Below are 25,899 nucleotides of genomic sequence, written 5' to 3' on the forward strand. Positions count from 1 at the left end.
TTGACTCTTAATGATCTCCTGTGTTCCACTTGAGTAAATTGTGATTTAAATGATGACAATCACTTGAAAATCCAATTTTCATACTAATATATGCAAGCAAATTATTTTAAATTTAAAGGAAAGTTCGAGTGACTTTTCAGCTTGCTTAATATGAAACATTTGTGACTGTTTTCCTGTATTACATCTCATTTCTGTGTTTTTTCTGTTTAAATAGATGTTATGTTCATAGTTTGCTATTCCATGTCTGAAGCTTTTAAGTGATGCTAGCACTTGCTTTTTTATATCATTAGGTGACAGTATAATATTGTTTCCCAGAAAATAATAAATTTATTTGCTAACCTAGTATGTGTGGCCACATACACATCAAGCAGAATGTGTAAGTAAAACTAAAAAGGCTCAAAAGCAATTTGGTATTCGATTACTTAGGAAAACACTTTTCTCCCCTTAGTGTAGTAGCTTCTTAACGCTTCATACTTAGCTAACATGCATCTATTAAACTTTGAGCTGTTGTGAGAGATAGGAATTTCAGTAGATCAGGGGAACCAAAATGTAGTAAAGATTTGTTCCTCTTGCTGTCCCTGTGGTTCTGCCCACCAGCACGCCGTTTGGAATTAGCACTTCCAAATTCCACCCACAGCTCGGCCCTTGCCCAGGGCCAGTGCAGTGCCTGCTTCGCACTTCGCTTAACCGTGGATGTTGTTGATGGCCCTGTGTTTGAGACTGTCTTGGCTGTGGAAGTTGAATATTTGTTTTCAGATTGTGTTTGTTTTCAGACAGTTACTTTGTTTTTATTTATTTAAAAAAAGAAAATGCATGGCTGAACTTTGATCTCACTTGACAGTGAAGTAGGGATTTTTTTCCCATGAAGAATGAAGGCTCCCCAGGTATTTTCTTGGGAGGTTTATGCTTTAACAATAGCAAACTTCTCAGCTGCCATTGTCCCCACTGACTACATCCACGCAGACCCAGTCTACAGGAATAACTAAGTTACTTTGAAATGCATGCTAAATTATGAAAAACCCTAACTGCCATTTGTCTTTTAAGATTGTGGCATCGGCGAAGCATCTTGGTGTCTTTTTTACTGATGCTTGCAGTGCTTACAGCTACGTATTACATTGAAGGAACACATCAACAGGTATGAGGTTTTCAAGTTGCTTTCCTTAGTGACTAACACTTCCCATCGCTGTGCTAGAGTAAATGTACTGGGAACTGAGCAGGGTCTTCATGAAATTGTAATGTATCTTTTGAAGTCCTACGCGCTAGGGATATTTGTTTCTCATGTCGTGACTTCTCTCTGTTGTGTGTGGATGAGTTGTGTTTTAGAGATGGGGAATGATCAGCTGTATCATTTGATCTATTCTGCTGCATCTGTAGGTGTTCCGCTTCTCATCCACTCCTGAATAAGCACACCTCTGCTGCTGCAGCGCTCCTTCCCATCTGCTGTTAACAAGCTTTTAATAGCGGTGCGAGCTCTGTAGACACAATGTTAAACTGAGTTGTGATAGAAGTTTGTGGTGGCCAAGAAATCTTCCTTCTGCTTCTATGGAAGGTCTCCTGACCAGCTAGGATAGGCATATATGTAGACATAAAATGGTTTCATGGTTCAAGTCTGGTTCTATGATGCTTCTCATAGCCCCATTGTTTTCAAGTGGTTGTTTAGAAACTTTTTTGTGCTTTGGTGTAAATGGAGACTGATACTTTTGCATCACTTGAAGTGTAAGCCATTGCTTAAGTATAAGGTGATGGCGTTGTCTACACCTTTCCTCTCCTCATTTCTTTTTGAGTTTCAGATTTTTCTGTGAGGGCAGACAGCCCTTTTAAACCCTGCAGAGCATTTCCTTGTGCAGCCGAATGGCCTTACCTCTCTGGCTCTGAAATCAGCAGGTTCCCAGTCTCAGAGAACTTGCTTACATCTGTACTGCCGTGGCATGTTGCTGGCTGCCTGAGGGACGTGCAGGTCTGGAACAGGAGTCCTGGCTTCCCAGGGCGGGTCTTGAAGTGCAGCGAAATGAGTTGGGTCAGCTCATCGCATTCTCGCTCACTCAATCCCATGCTCGAGACCTAATTAAGCACTTGCATGCAGAGCAAGTTGGTAGATGGTTGCCCATTCCTGATGGACAAATACCTGCTTCATTAAAAGCTTTCCTGGTTGGTGGCCTTGTCAGCGTGAAGGCCGGAGCGTGATGGTGCCCTGACCATTTGCCACTAGATGGCTCTTGCAAACTGGTCTTGAGGTGCGTGGCCCGTGAGCTGGCTGCTGGGCCTCTGCTGTGCCAAGGCTGGGCTCCGGAGGGTTCCTTGAGCCTGCTGGGAACAGACCCGCGCTTCTGGGGATGGCGAGGCGAGAGAGACCTGCAGGGTCCAGCCTGTGCCTGGACCTCGCCGCTCTGGGGGGTCTCAGTTGTGTGCCAGCAGGTATCTGTCCACCCCCTTCTTCCAGAGCTCCTGCTCTAAAGTCCATGTCCTCCTAATGCCTCTACCTATCTCTGTGTACCACCTACATATATTTGAATATGAGCCACTTTTTTTCAAAAGCATACTAAAAATAGCAAAGTATCCTTGCGGTTTTCATTTGCTGTTTTCAGGGATTTTTTTTTACGCTCTGGCAGGTTGAAGCCTGGTTAAGGCTGGTAAACTCCATCCTGCTGCTGTTGGTCCATGGATGGTATAAAATGGCACCTCTTCTTGGGGCTGTGGCACAGACAAGTTGATGGCCTGGCTCATCTTCTTGGTATTGCGCTCGTGGCAGTGAGAGGGAGATACTGCTTCCCATTTCCCTGGTGTACACAACGGGACTTTTTACATCCAGAATTTTCTGTGACTTTTCCATATCCCCTCATTTACACATGCAACGCACAGTCAACATTTTGATCTTTTCTTAAAAGCAACAAACCGGGTTACTCACTGGTCCAAGATAAAACATCGGACAGACTGAGAGTGCAGCTAATTCTATTCCTTTATTTAATCTGTTCAGGCAATTCCCTGAGCTGTCCGCTCACTGCTTGGGCTCCAGCAGACGCTGTCTGGGGCTTGCTGCTCACTGCTCACACCTAGTGTGCCTGTTCTAGATTTCAGCCCCTGACTACTGAAACTGAATTTTTCACCTGTCTCCTTGGAAACCTGCTAATTCTAAGGCACGTGGGCTCTTCTTTTGGAAGTGTGCTGTTTTCTGTACATGTCTGTGCTGTAATTGTTATAAATTGCAAAGAGAAGTATCTAGGATTCAGATTCAATTGTTGTAATCCAGATAATTATCTGCATTAGTTTGTAGCTTTAAATTTCTCCCCGGGAGATGTCATCATTCTTGTTTGGTTTTTTTTTCCTCTTTTGTAACTTTTCTTTTTCAGTATGTGCGGTATATGGAGAAAAAGTTCTTCTGGTGTGCCTACTGGGTAGGATTAGGCATTCTGTCCTCTGTTGGACTTGGAACAGGTCTCCACACCTTTCTGCTCTATTTGGTAAGGATATTTCCGTAACGTGTTCTTTCCGAGTCGAGTATTTTAATTGTTGCATATTTTTAAATATGTGAATAAAGAATATTCCGTAAGTCCTAAACATTAAGTACTTCTGAAGGAAAATAAATACTTAGTGTAATGCTTCTGGGCTCTAGTGAATGCTATTCATATTCAGTACTGTATGACCTTGTTTTGTAGTTTGTATGCTATATGTTTGTTGAACTGTAGATATTAGCCTGCTATTGATCCTCACTTTGAAACAGAGACAAAATCTGCAAGCACTGTCCTCTAGTTTTCTAATTTAAATGAAACATTTTCTAGTGTGTGCAGCTCAAGTGTTTCCATTTAAAATTTTTCAACATACTCTTTTTTTAGTAGCTTAAAATGGTCATTTTTCTAGCCAACACCACTGAAATGCGCAGCTATTTTAACGTTCAGTCTGTATTAATTTTGCTTTGAAAATAATAGCAAGAAAAAGGTTTGTCTACAAAGATAAAATAATATCTGTTCTGAAAATGTGTATGATGTTGTTTACCTCAACTTCGCTAGGAAACATAGGGAAATGGTTGGGTGTGTTTTGCTTTTGGCCATTGGATTAGTTCCTCGTTTATGAAACCACTGTCCTGGATTTAAGAAAAGGATTCATGGCCACAAAATAATTAAAACCAGTTTATGCAACAAATGTCATCTTGTATTTGGCACAATTACAGTTGTTTACTTTCAGAACTGCTTTAATCATTAACAATAACACAGAAAACACTGCAAGAAACAAGAAAATTGTGCTTTTCCACGCAGCAGGGCAATGCCTGTTAGATCGAGTGGCATCTGTATGGGCTGCCTTTGCAGTAATCTTAAGACTTACTCCTTGTGTAGCTTCACTCCTGAAGCCTGCGGAGGCAGAGGGTACCGGAGAAAGGAGGCTGTTGCTAAACAGAAACAAGTTTATGCATGCGTAGACTTCTGGATGAAAATATTGCTGTCAGTCTATAAATGATTGGAAATGGGAATTCAGTAAAGCGGACGAACACAGTGTCTAAACATCTGTGTGGAACGCTGGGTAGTGCTCAGACAGCAGTGAAGTGACAATGTACAGGTCCTGACGAGCAGAGACGGTGCTGTTCATAGCTTAGGGCCAGTGAGACACGTGGGCTGGACAGAGGGAGAAGCAATCGGAATTGTCCATCCCGAACCAAAGTGCTCTGCCTCGCTGGAGAGGCAAACCACTGTCGAGTGATGTGTGAGGTGGAGTCGGGCTCCCAGACTCTGCTCGCTCGGGTTCTCTGCCAGCCGACGACGGTGGGGGTGAAAATGCAGCAGCATGGGCTCACCAGGTCTTCAGCAGGACAGAGAGAGGAAGGGAAAGGAAAGCAATTCCAGCTTTGCTGCAGGAATCAGCTGGTCATGACTTAAATTGTGGTTATGATTTAAATCCGTTTAAATTACAGATTTTAATCCTGTTGTGCTTTTTATATGTTTTCTTAGGCTATCAATGCGTGAGAGTCAGTTTAAGATTTCCTCTAACCAAAGATTTCACGTATTCAGACATTCTCTTTGAAGCAGTTTGGAGAGCTTATCATACAGTTCCTAGTTTCAATTTTTACACATGCTGTGTCAGAAATCTAGTAAATAAGAAATGTTACACACTGTTTCTAAACTATGTTTAGAAGTGGATGGTGTTTCTTTGCTGTACATTGCTCTGACACAGGGTAGGAAGAGTGCTGTCATTTTATACCCTGGGCCACTCCAAGGTGATTTTGTGACATACAGAAGTCCTCATAAGACAGCACCGCTTTTTTTCTAGAAGAAGGTGGAATGAATTGACCTTTCCTTTACTCTGTATTTAAAAATCCAGATGTTTAAATAGTTCTAAATTACTTTAATAGAAACCAAATTAAATTCTGCAACATATCACTGAAGTTTTCCCATGGGGTACGTGAACGTAGTGGGTATGTTTAGGCCATGGCCTGAACTGACGTGGAAGTACTGTGTATACAGAATATACCCCTCTGTTGGCTTGCCAGCCTAGCTCGCGGTGAGCACGGCGGGGGCGAGCAGCCTTCCAGAGACTGCAGGGAGCTGCGGCGCCGGGGAAAAGAAATCTAGTTTAATGTTGGTAGCGAGGTTAATATTTTACTGGTGTTAATTTATGAGCTGTGATTATATTGCTATATTAGTATAATTATATTGTAATTATATTAGTATTTTATATTATTTTAACATTTGTTTGCGATGTAAGAGGCAAGGTTTCACGTAACTTTGTTCGGGGAGAAGAACCCGGCGGAACAGATTGCGGTGAGCAATTGGCAGGTGGTTACAGAATGCAGCGTGACAGAGCTGTGCCCTCGGCACCTGGCGCGTCACGCCACAGCAGAAATGCTCGTTCGCTCGGAATGCGTGAGGCAGGCAGGCTCCCCGCCGGGACCCCGGAGGAAGAGGAGCAGGCCTTCGCCCTCCTCCTCCCCGCGCGGGCCCCGCCTCAGGGCGGGCGCGGGGCCGAGGGCGGCGGCGGGCCCCGGTGGCGCGCGCCGGGCGGGTGGCCGCCAGGTGGCAGCGCGAGCGCGGGCACGCGCGTTGCCGTCGTGGGCGCCTGAGGCGGCGGCGGCCCGGCAGCCGGTACCGCGGGCGTGTGAGGGCCCGGCAGCCGGTACCGCGGGCGTGTGAGGGCGGCGTGTTTCAGCGGCGAGTTCGCGATGTCACCCGTCTGGAAACGGTGCGGCTGGGAGCTCCAGCCTTCAAAAGGAAGAGCTTTAAACTGGTTTGCTCTGTTAGTTGTGAAGCCGTTGCCTCTAAAAGTAGAAATACAATGGGTTAAGTGGGGAGCTCGCTGTATTAACTCCTCTATCTACTTTTCGTGTTCCGTATACTTTAATTACATTTCTTCATTACGATAATGAACCTGCTGGAGAGCAGCTCTGCGGAGAGGGACCTGGGTGTGCTGGTGGGCGACAGGCTGACCATGAGCCAGCAGTGTGCCCTGGCTGCCAAGAAGGCCGATGGGATCCTGGGGTGCATTAGGAGGAGTGTGGCCAGCAGGTCGAGGGAGGTTCTCCTTCCCCTCTGCTCTGCCCTGATGAGGCCCCATCTGCAGTGCTGTGTCCAGTTCTGGGCTCCCCAGTTCAAGAAAGATGAGGAGCTACTGGAGAATGTCCAGCGGAGGGCTATGAGGATGATGAGGGCACTGGAGTATCTCTTCTGTGAGGAGAGGCTGAGGGAGCTGGGCTTGTTTAGCCTGGAGAAGAGAAGGCTGAGAGGGGACCTTAGAAATGCTTATAAATATCTGCAGGGTGGGTGTCAGGAGGACAGGGCCAGACTCTTTTCAGTGGTGCCCAGCGACAGGACAAGGGGCAACGGGCACAAACTGAAGCAGAGGAAGTTCTGTCTGAACATGAGGAAGAACTTCTTCCCTCTGAGGGTGACGGAGCCCTGGCCCAGGCTGCCCAGGGAGGTTGTGGAGTCTCCTTCTCTGGAGATATTCCAGACCTGCCTGGACGCGGTCCTGTGCAGCCTGCTCTGGGTGACCCTGCTTCGGCAGGGGGGTTGGACTGGGTGACCCACAGAGGTCCCTGCCAACCCTGAACATTCTGTGATTCTGTGATAAAACTTACTCTCCGATTGATTCAAAGAAACAAAAAGTTACGAAACAGCAAATCCCCTTCTGCTCTAGGGCCTGAATTTCCTGGCAGACAACAGACTCAGCAAGTGCTTTAAAATTGCTTTTAATTAATTGCTCATTTTAAAGCTGTACGTGTAGTGAGGCTGTTGGGAACGTGACTACATGCTGGGAGAACACCGCTCTGGGCCCCACCGGCGTGCTGCGGAGCTGCTGCCGACGCCTGCGGGCCGGTCTCTGCGCCGAGGGCTGGCAGGCGGGCGAGGAGGGCGTGCGGGCACCTGCTCAGGCACTGCGACGCGGGCGTGTCGGGTTCAAACGCAGCCATCCATTCCACTGCGTGCGGCTGTGCTGGTGTCCAGCGGGTCGCCAGCGCAGCCCGTTAGCTGGGCAAATCGCGGGAGTCGTTATGCAATAGCTGCGGTGTGCGGCTGACTCTGGATGTTTGCTTTCCCTGTTTTTCCAGTGTTGAAAAGTGTCGTTTGGATTCTTCAGAACATCTCTCACCAGCTGCTTGTTGGAGCGGCCTCAATTCAAGTCAGCCAGGAGAGTCGCTGGGGCTAGCTGAGAAGAGATTGCTTGGAAACTCTTTGCTTAAAGTAGATTTTACACTCCAAAGCAGTCTCGGTGGGGGGGATGTTACTGCCACTGGTTAATACCAGTTCACATCTGACTTGGATTCTGTTGGTCACCAGAACATTCTTGCTGCGTAGATCTCTGTGTAGGAGGGAATGGTCAATTTTGGTAGTTTGATAATTGGCTTTTTATTGCTATTGCTGTGATTCAAGAGCTTTCTATATGTCATAAAGGGTCTGAACATTCTCTGCTGCATTGGTTCCTAGTTTAATGCTGCTGCTGTAGTTGTAGCTGGCACTAAATGTAAAATTTGACGTGGCTTTTTGGGAAACAAATCTCGTGCTGCAGATTGGCACTGAGCTAAGGGCTGGCACAGAGCAGATCTTCAACACAGAAATAGGGAAGCAGGCCACCATTCCAAGAATCCTTTTTATTCTGACACTTTCAAAACAAGTCTGCTGGCTTATTTTCCTAAACTCCATTAAAGGTTTTTCACAATTCTTTAAAAACAGCACTTTAAAAATAGTAATCGTGATGTGGTTCTGTAGGAAATAAAACTATTATGATTAACGACTCTAAATACTGTTTTTAGCAGCACATGGCTTTTTTTTCCAAATCCTGAGATGTTTTCTATTGGTGATATATTAAAATATAAACGGCATGAATCACGTAATTGCCAAAAGAAGATGACTGAGGGTAACTCGTCAGGAATTTCTCGCGTTCATGCATCTTGCAGAGGTCTGTTTGCTGCGGCGAAATGAAATGAATGGGTGGCCGGCGAGCCCGGGTGGAGCGGGGGACGCTCGCTGGAGTGCTCGGTTAGGACCGCGCTGCCATGGCCGTCCTCACCCAACGCTCGGGCTCGTGATCTGGTTTCAGTTCAGCTCTGGCAAATGGATTGCAAAAGATGCGGCTGAGGCAAACAAAATCAGCTTAGAGTTAATGCCTATCGGAAAGCCTTGCACGAGAAGCGGATGATAAATGTCCCTTCTGTGTATGGTCTGTTATAATCTGTAATGGGGGGGATGAATGGAAGCAAATTCCTTGCGGGTCAGAAGTGCAGAGCGAGCTTTGGCTGCTTGCATTTGTTTGTGTTTTTGTTTCTCAAGTATGGATCTCTGCTTGCTGGCTGATAGAGCCAAGTGGAGCAACTGCTGACAAGGCTTTCAGTGGTGGCCGGGTTGTGGACCAGCGCAAACAGGAAGCAGGAGGTACAACAGGAATGGTTGGTGTGCGGAGGTCACACAGGAGCTGGAGTTTTTTCACAACTGTGATATGTAGGTTTGTCACTTAATCCTTACTGGGCTGTTCGGTAGCAGAGTGGAAAGAAGCACAGCAATAATGTCAGGCCATGAGGAAGACCAGAGAACTGCCTTTAAAGAGAATTGAGTTGGGAAGACAGTGTTCTTATTGACAGTGGTGGCTTTAGAGAGCCAGTCTGAGTTTATCTGGGCTCGAGGGCTCAATGTCTCACTTTTGTTCTGAATTGGTTCCAGGGTTTGGCTTTGGCGAGGGGTCACACTGTGGCCTCCTGAAAGTGTGGTAGTTTGCAGCTGAAATGAGTCGTGCTTTGGCCCTATCTGAACTGGTTTAGGTTAGAATCTGAAGATTTAAAATCCAGAGATGAGAGCTCATTAGTTTTTAAAAGAGAAATGTTAGTGGTGTAAATAATTTAAAAAAAAAAAAAGCCCACAACCAAAAAACAAACCACAAATAAAAAAGGTTTTCCGGCCAGGACTACTAAAACCTTTTTAAAATCAAACTTAATTCCTTTTAGTTACCTGGTTCCAGGAGCTGAGCTTGTAAGGAGAGTCATGACAAAATTACTAAGTCCTGCTAAAAAGAAGAGCTCAAAAAACAGAGCTTACTCCACTTTTATGAAGTAGACAGAATAATTTGGAAATCCACAGAACTTACTCTAATTTCTTCTCCGTTTATTTACTTGTCACTTTAATACAGGAGTATTTTTGTAGTGATTGTCAGCTTCAGGAGAAGTTTTGCTCTTCCCATGTGAATCGTTCAAAACTCATATGAGTAACCCAGAAGACTATGGGTTCTGTTTGTAAAGGAAAAAGTGAGAAACAAAAGCTGAGCTGCCTCAGCCAGGTGGGAGGACACAGCGGTGCTCCCCTTCCCAGCGCCGAATTATTTCTGTTAAGTGAGGTGTTCATTTCCAGCCCATACTGTTCTCCAACTCACTTGTCAACTTGCAAACCTAAAACGAATGAAATAAAACAGTTCTGTGTAATATCTCTGCTCAGATTACTGCTATTGACTTGTTAAGGTAGTTGAAAGAAAAATAAGTGGTGGGTGCAGAAGACAGAAATTAATTCTAAAGTAAGTTGAAATGGATCCTGTTTGTGTGAGGGTTGTTTGTGACTCTTCCTCTCTCATTTGTTTCCTTCATGCCTTTAAACCTACTTCCTCCAGCTGTCCTAAGCTTTTTACAACGAACTGAAACATCCTGGAATACTTGAATCAACATACAACTTTAAAAAAAAATCACTTTTGCTAACTGTCTCTTGATGGGAACTCTTGCTTACAGCTTACTTGGGCTCTGTTCTGCTTGGAACTGCAGCATTGATATTAATAATGCACTGATGGACTGGAAGGGTCCAATGAATTAAGCTGGACACTGCTGCCAGATTAGTTGTGTAACCTGGGTGTTTCTGAAATCTTCTGGTGGCTTGCTTGCACTTAAAAAATCTGAGGTTAACAATGGTGTTTTCAAGGAGGAGAATGTTCGTTTGGAGTCTTAGTCCCTCTAAGTGCACCCGCTGTTGTTGTACGTGTCAGATACCTGCAGAGAATTAAACCAGCGCCTCTGGTTTAGATTAAGGCATGGAAGAACAATCCCTTGAACTGCTGCAGCTCTCTCCGGGAGCCTGCAGACTGAGCACCAAGCCCCCAGTCTGGTGTGTGAACGTGAGCTGAAACCGATGGTGGTTTAAGTTCTGCCGGGCGCGAGGTGGCAACCACCGAGCAGACGCTGCCGGTCCCGCTGTCTGGCTCCAAGGGTGGTAACCTCTGGCGTGGGGGCTGCTGGAACAGCTGGAAGCAATAACCTCCCGTGTTGCCCCACTGTGAATTGCCGGACCTCATGAGTCAGAGTCCGAAATGGTGTGACTGCGAGTTCCATATATGGCCTCCAGTGCTGCTGGAAGTGGTATACGTCAGAGTCTGGATGGTTTATCTAAAGCTGGAACTGTGGTAATAAACAGCGAATGTGAAGCGACTCCATCTGTGCAGGATTAGCTACCTTACTTCGACTTTTCAGAAGTCTGCAAAATATTGATGTCGTATTAATATTTAAGCTATATTGAGCGTCTTGGCCAGCCGTAGTGATTTGAACTTGCACCAAGCTGAGGAGTCAGTGAGATGATCGGTACACAGTTTTCTTCCTTTTGAAGGTTGATGGACTTTACCTTTTAGATGCTGACGCCTTGTTTTCATTATCTGCTCTTGACTTCCTCATCACTGGTTTTGTGTCTCATAACTCTTCTGGGAGGTCACGTCTTGCTTTCTCCTCACTTGCTCCCTTGGAGTCTCTGCTCTTTTTTTTTTTTTTTTTTTATACACAGTTTGAACTTTATACTTTTCATGTCACTGCTTCCTTGAACAGGCTGGAAATAATGATAACAGTGCGAGACGATCTCCAGTTGGAGATGTTAAAGCCTATCATCACTACTAGTGTCAATTTGAATAGATGCTGTGATTTATTCTTCAGGAATAATAAGTGGGTGGCTATGGAAGGGCAAGGAGAGAATGCTGACAGATTGTTTTTGTCTTCTGTCAGCACCCAGATTATAAACTTGGATTCTTCCAATTGTGCCTTTGCCTGACGTGAGTCTGTTTGCTCCTGTAGAAAGTAGCGTGGGCACAGCCTTACAAATCATCTGCTTTTCCTGTTACTCCTCAAAGTAGCAATGTGGCCCTTCTGTGCATGCAGCGGTACCACGTGCCTGCTGCCTCGGTGGTTCTTGTTCAGTCATATTCAGAGCCTGTGGCTCATTGTTTGGAATTTCCATCAGCTCTGCTCTGTGGGGCAAGACTTAACTGAAGTGGGAATAGAAACTTGCTAACAGGCACATGATTGTAAAATTAATACATTGCTTGAAATGCCGTGACAGTCTGCTAAAACGAGCCCTGACCTCTTGATGGATGTTTGTGTCACTTAAGGATGCTCTAGGTACGGGATCCTTCTTCATTCTGAGCCCTATTTTACAGCCAGCACTGCATACCAGACATTATATAAAATCACGAGACGTTTTAATCTTGTAACACAGACAGACAGACTAGATTGACATATTTACTAGCCACCTCCAGATCAAGCTTTTCCCTCTTAATCACAGAGTCGTTTTCTTTGTGGGTAGTTGTCCACTGCTCTTGAAGATAAAAAAGATGCTGTAACTCGGCGTTACTTTCTTGAGAGGTGTAATGACTTCATAGATAAGTATGAGATGAGTCGCAGCCTGGGGCAACACTTGCAGGATGTTTCCCATGAGAAGCAAGCTTTCGTTTTTCCAATTTATCTTAATCAAATAGAGCATGACATGTTTCCCCTCTGTGGAAGGGCTGAGTCTTGAACCCAGTGTGAAAAGCAGTGTATCCATGGAAGAAAACAGATTTTTAGTGCATTAAGTTCAGCAATGAGTTCAGTGTAATATTTTTCTTGCTGGCAGTCATATCACTTTTCTTTGCGAAATGTTTCTAAATTAAAGCTAGTCTAAAATTATATCGTCCCCCAAAATAAAAGGTTAAAATCCGATGTCGTTGTTCTTGCGCTTGTATCGCTTCAGCAGGATGGCTGTTCTGTGAAGGGCCATGCCAGAAAACAACACTTGAGTGGAAGTTTGTTTATAGCTTTAATTGTGTTCACAGTCTAGGTGCACAGGGTGATTAACAATGTGAAAATATGATTCACTTTTAACTGGATATCCAGCCACTTTTCCTTATGGTGAAGACTTTTCTGTTCTTAGAATTATACAAATCAGCATGTGTTTAAGGACTTTAACATCTTGATTTTATTTACATCTGCCTCCCATCTCATTCTACTTGCACTGAAGAATTTCCAAGCCTAATTTGTAGATAAAAAGAGAATACTTTCTAGAAATGTCATAATACAGCATTTAAAGTAACTTTTTTCTAAGGATCAGCAGTGTCTAACTTGAGTGCCTTCATTCACTGAACTGAAACCTCTCTGAAGGCCGTGAGTTCAAGAGTTTGAGGTTACCTTCTACGAGACATTAGGGTTGTGTAGATAGGGATTTCCAAACTCCCTTAAATTACTACTGTTAAAAAGTAGATTGATGTTGAATTGATCTTGATGACCAGACCTTGTCCTGTTTGATTTGTAAATTGTACAGATATTTCTAACAAATCGCATTCCAGCCTAACCACAGGCTCCTTCTGGTCGCCAGTAGTGGCGAGCAAATGTTTCTCACCCGAGTCAGCAGAATGTTTCTCAGTTTCTTCTCTGTTAGCCCTTGTTCGTGCCTCCTGCAATTTAAAAGAGGGAAAAAAAAAAAATTAATCATTGGAAGAGGGTGAGGGAAAGACGGTTGGTGTTCAGGATCTTACATGCCTTGAATTTCAGTGACTCCTGGTTTGGCAAGCAGCATGTCTACTAAATCGCCTGGGTTTAGTGTTTGTTGTCTGGAATGACAGGGTTGAAAGCAGTTTTGCAGATGCCCTTTTCAAAGGTAGAGCTGCAGTTAAAGTCTAAGAGGGGATATCTTAGAGGTCTTCCTAAATTGTTGAAAGAAATGGGGCTATTGCAGAGAGGCAAAACACTCCCAAGTATTTACTGCGGCCCCACGCAGCGAAGGAGGAGGAGGAGAGAGGGTGGAGGAGGTGGAGAGGATTAAAAAATTGTATGAGAATTAATCCTTCTGGCACAGGGAGGAGTATAAAGAAAACATCTGAGTGTATATTGACTGGTATTTTCCAAAGGTGGCACCCACAGCCCATTTGAGGTTGGTTCCCTGTTCCATTCAGAGTTAAACCATCACTATTGCTAACCAGAAAGCGTAATGGCACCTCTCTTATGAAACATCCAGCGACCCTCCCACTCGTCCTGCCCCCCACCCCTGTTGTGACCATGGTCCTGTGGAGCCAGCCATTGTTTTGAGGTGCTTGGTAACCAGGGCTTTGTGAAAGGGTAATGCTCCATGTAAGCTTTCAGAGTTGAGCTAGAACAAAAGCAGATGTCAGAGATGCTGCGTGCAGCCTGCCAAGCTGTGAGACGTCGTCCGTTTGATTAGCAGGACAGCTGGGCTCCGCTGCCGGAGGAGGACACAGGATTGTTCTGCTTTCCTTTGGCTCCTTCGGAGTTCCAATACTCCACACTTCATCACTCTAAATGAACCGTTTATGCTTTATTTCTTATTCCAGTTAAAATGTGGCTTCTGTGGGTTCCATAACTCCAACTTTTTTCCATTGTAGAATTGTTTACATTACAGTGAAAGAATTATGTTCAGTTGGCGTAGTCTTCAGGTGGCTCGTTGGCCGTATACAGCTGCTTTGTGAAATGCCTTTTTTTCCATTGGCCGCTTCTTGTAAAATTTTTCCTTTTGCAGACACTTGTTGAGAGCGGGAGAGCTCTCTTAACGGGAGGCAGTGTTCTGAGACCATTAAACCGTTTCAAGGATGCCAACTCTGTTGAGAACAGTTGCTCATGACGAGAAGCTCCCACAGCAGCCTCCTGTTAGGCGTTTTGTCATTGCTTGCTCACCTGAGAGCGTGCGCTCTTCTCTACACACCTTGTGTGCAGTTTGAGAAGAAATACTGGTAATGCCGTCACTGAAACCTTGCCAGAGAGGGTGGGGGCCTCGCTATAATAGCAATTAAATTTGTCTCTTGCTATTATAAAACCGAAAGTAACAGTCTCCCATCGCAGCTGGCTGTAGTTACACTGTAGCGTGGTGTGTCTTCCAAATTTTGTGGAACCGAAAACCATACTTCTTCATTCACACACCGTATCTCACTGCCTTGGCAACAGCCTTACCCTCAAGGGAACATAGGAAACAGTCATTTACAACTCAAGTACAGGGGGATTTCCTCCATGCAAATTTGCTATTGAATGAGAATTTTATTGCAGATTTCTGCAGGTGAAAACCATAAGGAAGATGGCTTGAGACCTTTTTTGTCCCAAGGTAGCTGTCAGATTGGGGAGGGGCAAGCAGAGATGGAATTAAATTCCCTAAATTTCAGAGTACGGTGGAGAAAGACATTCCCAGGTTTGCCATAAACGTACTTTACAATATTAGGAAAGTTTCATCTTTCTCTTTACGTCTGTCCTTGACAAGTAAAATAGATACATGTTATTTGTGTAGATATGAAGCTGCTGGGGACAGGGATGATCTTGCTACAAGTACCAAAAAGTTGTCCATTGCTGTTGAGCCCTATAGAAGTGTTGATAGTATACGTTATTAGTCATTGCTTCATTCATCCGTTCTTTGTGCTCCCTTCCATATCAAAATCACTCTTGGGTATCAACTTCTGGATCTCCCATTTTCATTTTTTTCAGTTTTACTTCAATGAACCTTTTCTCTCTCTCTCTTGTTGTTGTGAGGGAGGCTGTGCCGTATTTATCACCTCGGGAGACTCTTATCTGTCTATTCATATAACCCCCAGTATGCCAAAGCACTTTGCATGAGTCTCCAGTAAAAGTAACAAGGAATAACTTAAAAGAATTTCCTTGTTATCAGAGCAGCTTGTCTTTTACAGTTGCATGCCAGAAGAATGGTTTTATTTTGAACGTGACAATGGTTTTATTTTGTTGTGTGACAACAGTAGTCAAAGCTTTCCTACAGAAAAATATAACTGATATTTTTTTCAACATTCTTATTCCACTGCCAGTGAAAAAATTAGAGTGTCAATGTAATTGCATAAGTCCAGTGCTCTGGTCTCTTCAGCGGGACCTGAAATGTTGACTTGAGTGAACCCAACTAAAATCTTCTTCCCAGCAAGTCTAGAAGAAGCCATGGTGCTTCACCTTTTGTGTGAGACTTGCTGTGGAATTTCACCCTTTAATGTGCAAATGAGCATGCGAGGTCCTCTGAATGTATCTCTGGCTCCTGCATTTCAAAGTGAGCTGTGGAAGCCTTGTGCAGGGGCATGGCAGGGCTGAGGTCTGTCACGCTTTTCCTCATTATTCTGTAATAAATTTCGGTTTGATTTGGGTGGGGTATTGGGCTCCCTTATTGGTCTAATAAACCATGACGCATTTAAAGGAAAAAACGTAGAAGGAAATTGTTGACAATATGTTTCCCAACATGATTCAAAACCCATCAGATAATTAATAGCAGAAGTAAGGTTTGTGTGATTTGTTCTGCACATAAAGAAAACTTTAAGTTTTATTGAAATCTGTGACTTTAAGACCTTAGTTTAACTCAGTACTTTATTCTTCTTTCTTCTTCTTGCCTGGACAATGTTTGCCTGACCTTTTGCTAAGTGATTTATTTTTCAGCTACAACGTCTAGCGTTCAGACCATAGGCTATTTGAATTGCTTCTCACTTCTTTTGTATGAAAATAATGGCAATTCTTTCAGGTTTTTTAAGTATGGAGCAGTTCAACTCTTGAATAGATTTTTATGCTAGCTTTATTTGGAAGTATGTCCAAAAAAATCTTTTAATGTAAGATGGAGACTAGAAGTAATTCAATTATATGGTGTTTAAATAATGTTTACATTTTGAATTATATTTCAAAATATTTTTAGCAAACAGCAGTAAGGTCACTTTCTTATATACACAGGAAAACTGACACAAATTAAGCAACTGGTTTTTGGAGAAAGATCCAAAATTGAAGAAGGTCCACTGTAAAGTCCCAGTCATTAAAAAAAAAAAAAAAAAAAGTCATAGAGTGTAAATGTCTCCATCCTCTAAAAGCAAGAGTAGGGAAAACACCTGCTCTAATAAAGCTGCAGGCCATAAATACCGAGAACATTTTAAAGTTTTGAAAATTTTCGTGGTTTAGAAGAAGTAAGGATTCTTATTTCTCCTTGGCAACCCCATACTACTGTACAATGGCATGGCAAAAGCTGAAAGCTCCTTAACATATGTGGTAGAAGGATTTATTTTGTTTTTTATATATATAACATTATTAATGGCTGAAGTGAGAAACACTAAGTTTTAGCCTAGGCTCCTTGCATCAGCATCAGGGACAAATGTGCAATTTTAATTTTAACATATGACTAAAATAAAATGGATTTGAAATTACTTGTGTTTTTTCAGGGTCCACACATAGCATCGGTTACTCTTGCTGCATATGAATGTAACTCAGTTAATTTTCCTGAGCCTCCTTACCCGGATCAAATTATCTGCCCTGATGAGGAGACGACTGAAGGATCCATCTCTTTATGGGCTATCATCTCAAAAGTCAGGCTGGAGGCCTGCATGTGGGTAAGGTTTGATTTATAAAACTTAAGCAGTTTTAATTTCTGCACTTAATTTCTATGTTCAGCAATATGCAAAAATTCCTGAACTATCAAAATAATGATGGCTTACACTGCCAGCAGTAACGTGTGTATTTGCAATGTGAGTAGATGCCTTCCCGATCAACCTTCTAGCCCTGGGTTTAATGTCCTTTAAAGACAAGTAACAGGATATTAGTGGGCTATCTTTTATCAACCCCAGTGTTGACTACTTTTCTAAATGCTGGCAGAAAGCACTCATGTACTTCAAAGCTCTTGGTGTAGAAGGTAAGTTTCAGAAAGGGTGTCTGCATCCCAAATGATCTTGCAGCTGTCAGGTCTTACGCTGCATGCAGTTAAGCAAGAAATTGCAAAAGTTTTGAGCCTGTAACTTGAGTGAAGTTGCAGTTGCTCATACAAAGTACTTGGGCCCAAATTTCATAGCTGAAGTGTTCTGGGTTGCATCAATAGATTTGATTAAATAAGAGAGTGTTACATAGCACATTTTAATGTATTTTATTTCTGTTTCTCTGCCTGTTTTCATTGTGGCAAACTTTTTACTTAGAAGCTAACCTGCTTTTCCTGTTTTAAGTGAATCAGGGTCTTAGGAAACGCTGTCATTGGAACTTCCTTTCGGTTTTCCTTTTTTTTCCCTCTGCAGCTTTATACAGAAGTTTGATTTTTGGAGGATTTTGGTCAGCTAAGATTTTTTTTTCATTGTGTGTAGATGATTCTGAATTGCAGTTTACACACATGCATCTTCTGTGAACTGCATACCAGATTAACTTTATTTTACTACTGGCTTCCTGTTCTAGCTGATGATTTAATTAGTAAATTCTTGGTTGTCCAAATGTAGAAAGAGGAAATTCTGAAAACACATGGTATCTGATGTCTGTCCTTGTATTCCTTGATGATATGAAGAGATACATTACAGCAATTTTGGTCACTACGACTCTTAAAATTATCAGCAGCTGTGTTAATTACAAAAATTCCAGTTAGGTTGTACGCATGTACAGACTACAGTAATGTGTAGCAGTACCAAAGTCAAAATAGTAACAGAGAAAGTGGACTTACAGCGCTTTCAAGAAGCAAAGTACATCTTAAATTTTGTTCTTTCTAATGAGAGGACAGAACTGCCTGAATGCTTGATAAGTGGCTAAACATACAAGTACTTATAAGATCATAAATACAGGATTTCTTTTTATTTTCTTCCTTGTCCCTCTCTGCTTAACTTTGTTTAATAGAGGCTAGAGTAATAAAAATGGTATTTACAATTACGTTTCTAGGGTTGCAAAATAAAAATGTAGCTCAGGGTAAACATCCATTGCTTAATCTTCAGCACGTAAAATAACTGAACTGTGATGAGAATTAAGTAGTTTAGAAACGAGGTAATGGAGTTGCAAGCCTTGAAAGCTTGTATCTGTCTGAGCAGCCATGAGGGAGAACAAATGGTACCTTCGGTCTCGACTTTGAGATGTGTTTTGTGGTTCGGGCTAGGGAAAGGACAGGGAATAGGACCAAGCCAGAACATTTGTCTCCTGTCGTGGCCCCCCCCCCCCTTCTTCCCCTTCAAATTCACTGTCAGCTACCTTTTCACTGAACTCTGTCTCCACTAGCTTTTCCCTTGGGAGCATCCTCTGTCTACCAGTGGTGTCTAGTGTAATGTTATGCTTTCTTGGAATGTTTCATGAGTACATAAACATTGCTTGCTAATTTCCTGTAAGCCAAATCAAGTTGGCAATTGCTGCTGCTTCTTCCAGTATGTTTCTTTTGTCCTAATTCCAGTTCACTTTTTTATGGAAGCTGTTGAAGAAACTTACTTTTGATTCTGTCACTCTTAAACCAAATGTCCACTTAACAGGAAAGTAACGGTGACTTCCAGAAAGTGAAAAGGCTCGTTTTTTGCAAATCAAAACCTTAGTAAAAAAAAGTTTAATTAATTTCCTGCTTTTAAACTGAAATCAGGAATATTGTTTAATTCCTAATCTGGGTATGATGGAATAATCTTACAAAATTTTTTTTTTTTTTAATGGAACCAGCAATTTCTAATTAGACCTAAAATCTGAAGTTATAATAAATACTGGATAAATGCAAAAGAAAAGGAATTATTGGTGTATACAGATGTGCTCTTAATACAGCACATGGAACCCTGTGAGGAATGGGTATAACAACACCAACAGCCTGTTTCCTTTAAACTTGTAAAGTGAAATTATGTTGAAAGGCTCCAAAGTGAAATCTGGCCAATCTCCTTGATTATTTGGAGGGAGACAGGAGGGTGGTAGCAATATAAGTTTTCATGTGAAATGTTGAAAGCAGGACGGTCCCCGTGGGGACTTTGCAGACCTCTGACTATAAAAGCTACCCAGACAAAGTATCCAAATATCCTGCGAGGTTTGAATGTGGGGATTTATCTACACAAGGGATTTGATTCAGATCACAAAAACATCAGTGGCTGTTTCAGCCAACTTAAACCAGGTACAGTTTTATCCAGAGATTAAAATCATTACTAGTCCCCTGCAGGTCAGTGATAGCCATTTTTGCTGATAATAAGTGTTACAAGGATTAAATATCACTGTATCTAAGAAATTATTAGGTGAAATGAAAATGATGCTTTTTCATTCGCTATAAAAGTTGGCTCCACCAGTCCTGGCCTGCAGAAGGACTCTCAAAAACAATCTGCTAGGTGTATGCCAGTTTTCACAGCCTTCCATCCCACAGGGACAAGGAATTCAATAGTGCCCTACATTTTTAATGTGTTGCAGCTTTTTTTGTTTTTTACAAGAAATAAGGGGAAAGAATAAAAATGTTTAATTGCTCAGGATTAGCAGAACAGGCGGCCTGTGTCCTGACCAGGATAAATTCTGTTTAAAAGACTCTTTCTAGTGGAGTAATTTCCCAGTTTCCTTTTCTGAATATATTTGTGTAAAAGAATTTTGATTAGCATTTGCCTTTCCAATTTGTTGTTGGTCCAAGGAATCTCCATATAAAACTGGCATTCAAAGTTAAATGGCAAAAATGGACGGCTAATGTTACAAAAAGCAGTTAAATAGTTACTGGTTTGGATCCCTTAATTGCCTCTTTTTTTTATGCACTTAAGGAACCTATCTGCAGCAGACATGAAATCATATGATTTTTGTTGCACTTCTGAAATGTTTTGTAATAATGAGCATGTGACTTAGCCAATTTGAAGAAAGTTCATGTCCAGTACACACATGCGAACCTCTTCCTCGGTTAACAAAATGAAGCCAAAGCAAATTGGCAGAGCCTGGAGAAGCAATGTGACTTTTTGTTCTTGCATCACCCTGAGAGCATAACCTCAAGTTAATTTTTCTGAAGCGTTATTGCTACTGTTTTCAAGCTTATCTTCCCTTGTGCCAGAAATAGGCAGATTAATGAAGTTCAGCCTGCTGCACTCATTTGAATTTTTCTTCTGTGGAAAACAAGGGCGTAAACATATGAGGCTATGCACTTTATGTGCTTAAACTGAGAATTTAACAGTTTGGGTAACTGCAGAGGGTGGCGGTATTTAAAACCACAACCTGTTGATTTGGAATATCCACAGCAGCTGGAATTCTCCCTTGCTTGCAGCTGCATATAGAGCAGGAACAAAGGAAATTGAAAAGCTTTCACATTGCTTCAAAGGAACAGAAAAGCATTTGTTACAACTGACTCTAAGAAAGAAAAGCCATCTGCATGTAGGTTTAGCACTTTTCCAGTGTGGTGCGCAACTATTGTGCTGTTACCTGTCCTATATTTAAACCATTCTGAGTTTAATCCAAGTTCCTGTTTCATTAGCCTCTGTTTATCCATACGTTCGATCTTAGCTGTATCTCTATTCTTTTTTGCCCTCGGTTAAGCTAAAGTTGCATTACCCACAAGATTGAAATGAGTCATTTGATGTCCTGAGAAAGCAAATATAATTTTCCTGTGGTGAGAAGGGAATCAGGCTTTCATCTCGGGTTCTCTTGGCTTTTTTCATTCCATTTTAAGGAGAGAGAAAACTCAAGATCAAGCTTTGCTTAACCTTATTTTCCTTGCCCATAGCTGTAGTAAAACTCAAGCCTGTTTTCTAACAAACACTTGCACAAAGTCTCATGACTGAACAAGTAAACTGCATGACGGCACCGGGGAGGAGTTTCCCAGATTGTTGTGAAGGCCGTGAGGAGCAAGGGCTGTCACATGCTGGCAAATGTGTCTGGCATCATGCGGCAGGGTGAGATGGCAGTGCGGTGCTGAGTCAGGGATCGTGTGGGGTAGCAGGGCCCCCGGCCCAGCCAGCTCTCCAGCCCCAGCGAAGCGACAAGCCGCAGCCTCCCCACCGCACCGGGCATGGCTGGCCACTGGCTGCCGAGCTTTGCCAGAGTGGGGCAAAGTGCCACTCTGCAGGGGCCCAGCCATGCACAGAGCACGTTGTTGTGACCGTGCAGAGCACAGCTTGGGAGATGCTGACTTGCGGCATGCTGGCCTGCGATGAGAGAAGCTGAATTTTGCTAAACAAGGGAAGGGGGAAAGTGGGGTTTCAAAGGAACAGCATTATGTTTGAAATCAGGAGAAATTTGACCTGGTGGATAAAAGCAAATTTCTCAAAGCAGCTGGTCTCATCAGTTCTGATAATTTGAAATGTCCATGGGACTGTGCTTATGACATGTTTCCTATTTAAGAATAAACACGGAAATAAATCAGAATTATTCTTTTCCCAGGGTGCTGGCACAGCCATTGGAGAGCTGCCTCCATATTTTATGGCAAGGGCAGCCCGACTCTCCGGTGCTGAACCTGATGATGAAGAGTACCAGGAATTTGAGGAGATGCTGGAACACGCAGAGACTGCACAAGTAAGAACAGTGCAAAACAACAGAATTAATAAAACACAGAACAACTAGATGGGGTAAATAACCATTCCGATGAAATGGGAATGGGCCAAAAATCAGTTGGTGTGAGTTCACAAGGGACTTCCCAGGGATGGAAAAAGATCCTCCACTGGGTAGAGATACCTCTGGTGATGGGAGGATAAGAATGCAGCTTGTTGAAGCACATACAATAGTGCAGCCAAAATATTTGCTACAAATGCTGCATTTATTTAGACTTCCAAGAACAGCACAAGAAAGGTAGGGAGAAAGTGGGCTAACAAACCAGTGACAGGAGGTGCTGTTCCACAATCGTGGTTGTTGTAGCTGCTTTCAAAGCCTCCCTGGGCGAGTTGATGGTTTTCAGTCCGCTCATCCCCTTCAGCTGACATTTGCCTGCCTTGCCACTAACTCCCTCAGGGGCCAGTGCATGACCCATTCATCAGCCTGAGGAAACATATTTTTCCTGGTGTGAAAATGCAGCCAGACTGCTCTGAATCCCTTTTTGTTGCTCTTGTCATTTATTTTCTTGATGGATTAAATACTGCTTGTGTTACAGCATGGTTTGCAACTGATGCTGTATATCAGTCAGATATTATCATAGATTAATTTTTTCTTTCGGGTCAGGTGTTTGCGTTCCATTCACAAGTTACTGATAGTGTTTTAGAAGAAATCAAACATTTTTCCATCAAACTACTTGCCACTGGATTTCCCTTCTGTATTTTTCCTTCTTACCCTCTTTTGTCTGACACGAAGTTGAAACCAGTCATGAGACTGCTATTGGAAAACCCAGCAGATGCTATTTACAATGCACTGCTGTCTTTAAACTGTTCTGCCAGGGTATTTTCTTGATGTAAAAATATATACTTTCACTTTTTTTTTTTTTCTCCTCCTCAAAAACTGGGTGAAGTTTTTCCATGAAAGAAAGTGGTTTGTCTGGAAATACTGAGTGCAATCTAGTAATTCTAACAGTAAACCCTGTGTTTCCTGAGAGCCTCCTCCTACTAGAAAGTTCCAAAGGGTTTTTCTGCTATTGTAAATAGTAAATTCTTGTATTTCTTTAAAGATGCGGGCGGGGGGGGAGGAATCTACTTTGTTCTTTATCATCAGTCTTTGCTTTGCAAAGTAATCCTTAACTGTATAAAATTAAGTCATGGAGAAAAAAAAAAACAAAAAACAAAAAACAAAACCCAAAAAAACCCAAACCCGAAACCAGTTTAATACATTACTCGAGCGCTGAAATACTATCTGTGTTTACTGAAACTCTCCCAGCAAATTATATGCATGTACAGTTGAGGGAGCAGCCAGAGTTGGTTTCCAGAACGCACAGTAAGATCCTTGGGAAGAAAATTTTTGCTAGAGAGCATTTTGTCAGGACCAGCCAAAATATAGCTAGCTGTATTGACTGCCCTGGGTAAACAAATGGCGATGTGTAATTAATTAAGAAAAATGATGTTGTTGTTTACCAGTACTTTTGATTTTATTTCCTTGGCAATTGAATTTGGATTGAAGCATGTTGTTTTGTGGATGGATGGCCAGGAAAAAAAAATCTTTTTAAACTCCACTTGTGGTTTGGTTTCTGTAAAACTCTTTTAACTTGAGGCTTTGACAATCCGATTAAATTGTATTGTGCTCATAAAACTGACAGTTCAGTTTTTTCCATTTGCTAATATGACTTCCTTTTTGCTTTTGGCTTCAACCGTGTTTTTGCTAGATGTCTGTGGGAGACAGGCCTGCCTTTTCCTATGACCTTGAGTCAATCCCGATCTTCAGCATAGTTTATCGCTATTTGTTCTGTAATTGCTATTCATGAGCAGTAATGATGTCTATTTTTAAATTGCTCAATAACAGTTTTTATTACCAACATTGGCTTCTCCCACTCTCCCAAGCTGAAGCCTTATGCTTAAGAAAACACGGGGGATGTGACAACTGTCTTATGCCATGGAGACTACTCCCAATGCTTGACGTCAAATGACAGGAGCCTTCTTTCGGTATAAAGGTCTGGCTTCATCCTGCCTTTCTGAAAGGCATGAAAATGGCTGTGTTAGATTTTGAAGAATAGCTTCCCTCTCTACTTCTGCTGAGCTGCTGTATGCCTACAAGGCAAAGCCAAGTGGCTTGACGTTTTTGCCTGCGTGTGTTTTGTTTAGAAAGCTTGTTGCTGCTATTTCTCAGAAACAATGGTGATTTGGAGAAACAGATGAAGATCTTCCATGGTGAGAATAGACCAGAATGTAACATCCAGCCTGAAGGATCTGTGACGGGGAATGCGCTTGCTAGCTTGGCACTTTAAAAAGCAACAAAAAAAAAGGAACCTAAAAGGATTAAACAGCGTAAAGGTTTAGTGCCCCATCAAAGTTACACAGAGTAAAATACTATTTACTTGAAAGAGTTTATTGATGGATTTTCTGTCATAGATCTAAGTGACCTGTCTCCTTGAGCTACGTTTTGAGAAAACTCATTAGCCTGCAGATGATGTGTAAGTCTGCCTTGTACTTGCCATTAGCATACTTCAGAAAAAGCCCCTCGTTTTAAAGGAACAATCACTTCTCCTTTTTGCATGTCCCTGTGCGTGCACACCAGTGAGTTAGTCCCAGTTACATAAAGGGAGCGTCAGAGCTGCTCTTGCCTCGTGGCTGCTCATATTAAAATCAAGCAGCTTTGCCCTGGAGAAGGAGTGTGGTTTACAAGCAGGGCTCTTTTATCCAAGAGCTCCACACAATGCAGAGCCCAGCATGCTATAGGAACAGAGCAACTCGGTCAGATTTGTTAATACTTAAGGCAGTATTTAAAAATTACGCATGTTTGAAGCGGTATCTCAGTTGCTGTTAACTCTTCCAGTGGAATTCCAGAGCAAAGGAGTTTTTTATCAGAGCTCCCCTTTTAGCCACGGGGAGTATCTCCAGTGCAGCTGCTCAAAGCAACCTCTCAATTAGGGGAAGCGAATCTACTACTTAGTGCTGGGACAGCACACTGGTGATAGTACAGTGCACGGATACTTTTGCACAGTTTCATGGCTACGCACACATGTGCAGGGACTCTTTTTTGCCAGTTTAACAGTTGCTGATTGTTAAGTATTCTCATCTTTTCTCTGTCATGCTGAAACACTTAAAGCTGGCAGAGGTTTCCAGCTCTGAAAATGAAGGTTCCCTCAAGGTACTTGGTGATAATGTGTAATGCGTGGGCCTTTGCTGTATCGTGGTGCTCCTTGGTAAGAGGAGAAAGTACTAATATCTTTGCTGTATATCTAATCCTTAATGACTGTAAGTGTTTGGATTCATTAAGTGGCATATTTTTAAGAACTAATGATTTACACATCAAGCTTTTGCTTCTGTGCAGTGTTTCTGCCGCCAAATTTCCATGTAAAAATATTTTCTAGTTGCCTATGTTACTATCAGCCACTGCTGTTTGTTTACTTTCCAAACTGTGTGTGAAAGAACACAAGCTTGAAAAAGGGTTAAATCCATAGAAACGCTGAGATGCAGCAGGCCTTGGGTGCAAATGATTGAGTGCCATCTGCACACTGAGTGTCAGTTGTTGCTGGGACCTGTTTTTGACTCCACTGAACCTTTACTGGTTGTGGTTTGTCTGGCCATCACATGACTTCTCTGAAAATTCCCCCTCCCCTCCATTTCCAGTAAACTGTTTGAACAGGAGTGACTCAGACTGAAACCAGCTTCCCTGTAACCACAGGGCTTGTTAAAGAATTTGTCAACGTGGACTCAAGAGGGTTTGTATTAAACTGAGCTGCAACTGCTTCGGTTTGCATTGCGTCAGGAGTTCCACCACCGAACAACTTCCTGCGTGGAGAGTCGGCTGCTTGTCTGCAAGGAGTTAAACTGATGAACTTTTGTGATAGTGGCAGTTAGGTACATGTTAAACCCATCTTTCTAGCATTTCTGAGAGGTCTGGTGCCTCGAGCTGGATTGCTTTTCCCCGGCTTCATGTGGGGTTTCTCTTTGCAGAAGCAGAACAAAGTACGCTACCACACCCAACCACGG

General features: G+C 42.7%; 1 protein-coding gene across 3 annotated transcripts in view; it reads left to right on the forward strand.

The window, feature by feature from the left end:
- Positions 1-25,899, forward strand: part of VMP1 (vacuole membrane protein 1) — a 71,406-nt gene that overhangs the window by 12,569 nt on the left and 32,938 nt on the right. For all 3 annotated transcript variants that reach the window (XM_075440106.1, XM_075440108.1, XM_075440107.1), the window contains exons 5-8: positions 1,045-1,135; positions 3,348-3,458; positions 16,876-17,043; positions 21,755-21,886. In XM_075440106.1, the coding sequence (XP_075296221.1) occupies positions 1,045-1,135; positions 3,348-3,458; positions 16,876-17,043; positions 21,755-21,886 (502 nt within the window). The remainder of the gene's footprint in view (positions 1-1,044; positions 1,136-3,347; positions 3,459-16,875; positions 17,044-21,754; positions 21,887-25,899) is intronic.

This window comes from Opisthocomus hoazin, chromosome 20, assembly GCF_030867145.1.
Source record: "Opisthocomus hoazin isolate bOpiHoa1 chromosome 20, bOpiHoa1.hap1, whole genome shotgun sequence".
Taxonomy (NCBI): domain Eukaryota; kingdom Metazoa; phylum Chordata; class Aves; order Opisthocomiformes; family Opisthocomidae; genus Opisthocomus; species Opisthocomus hoazin.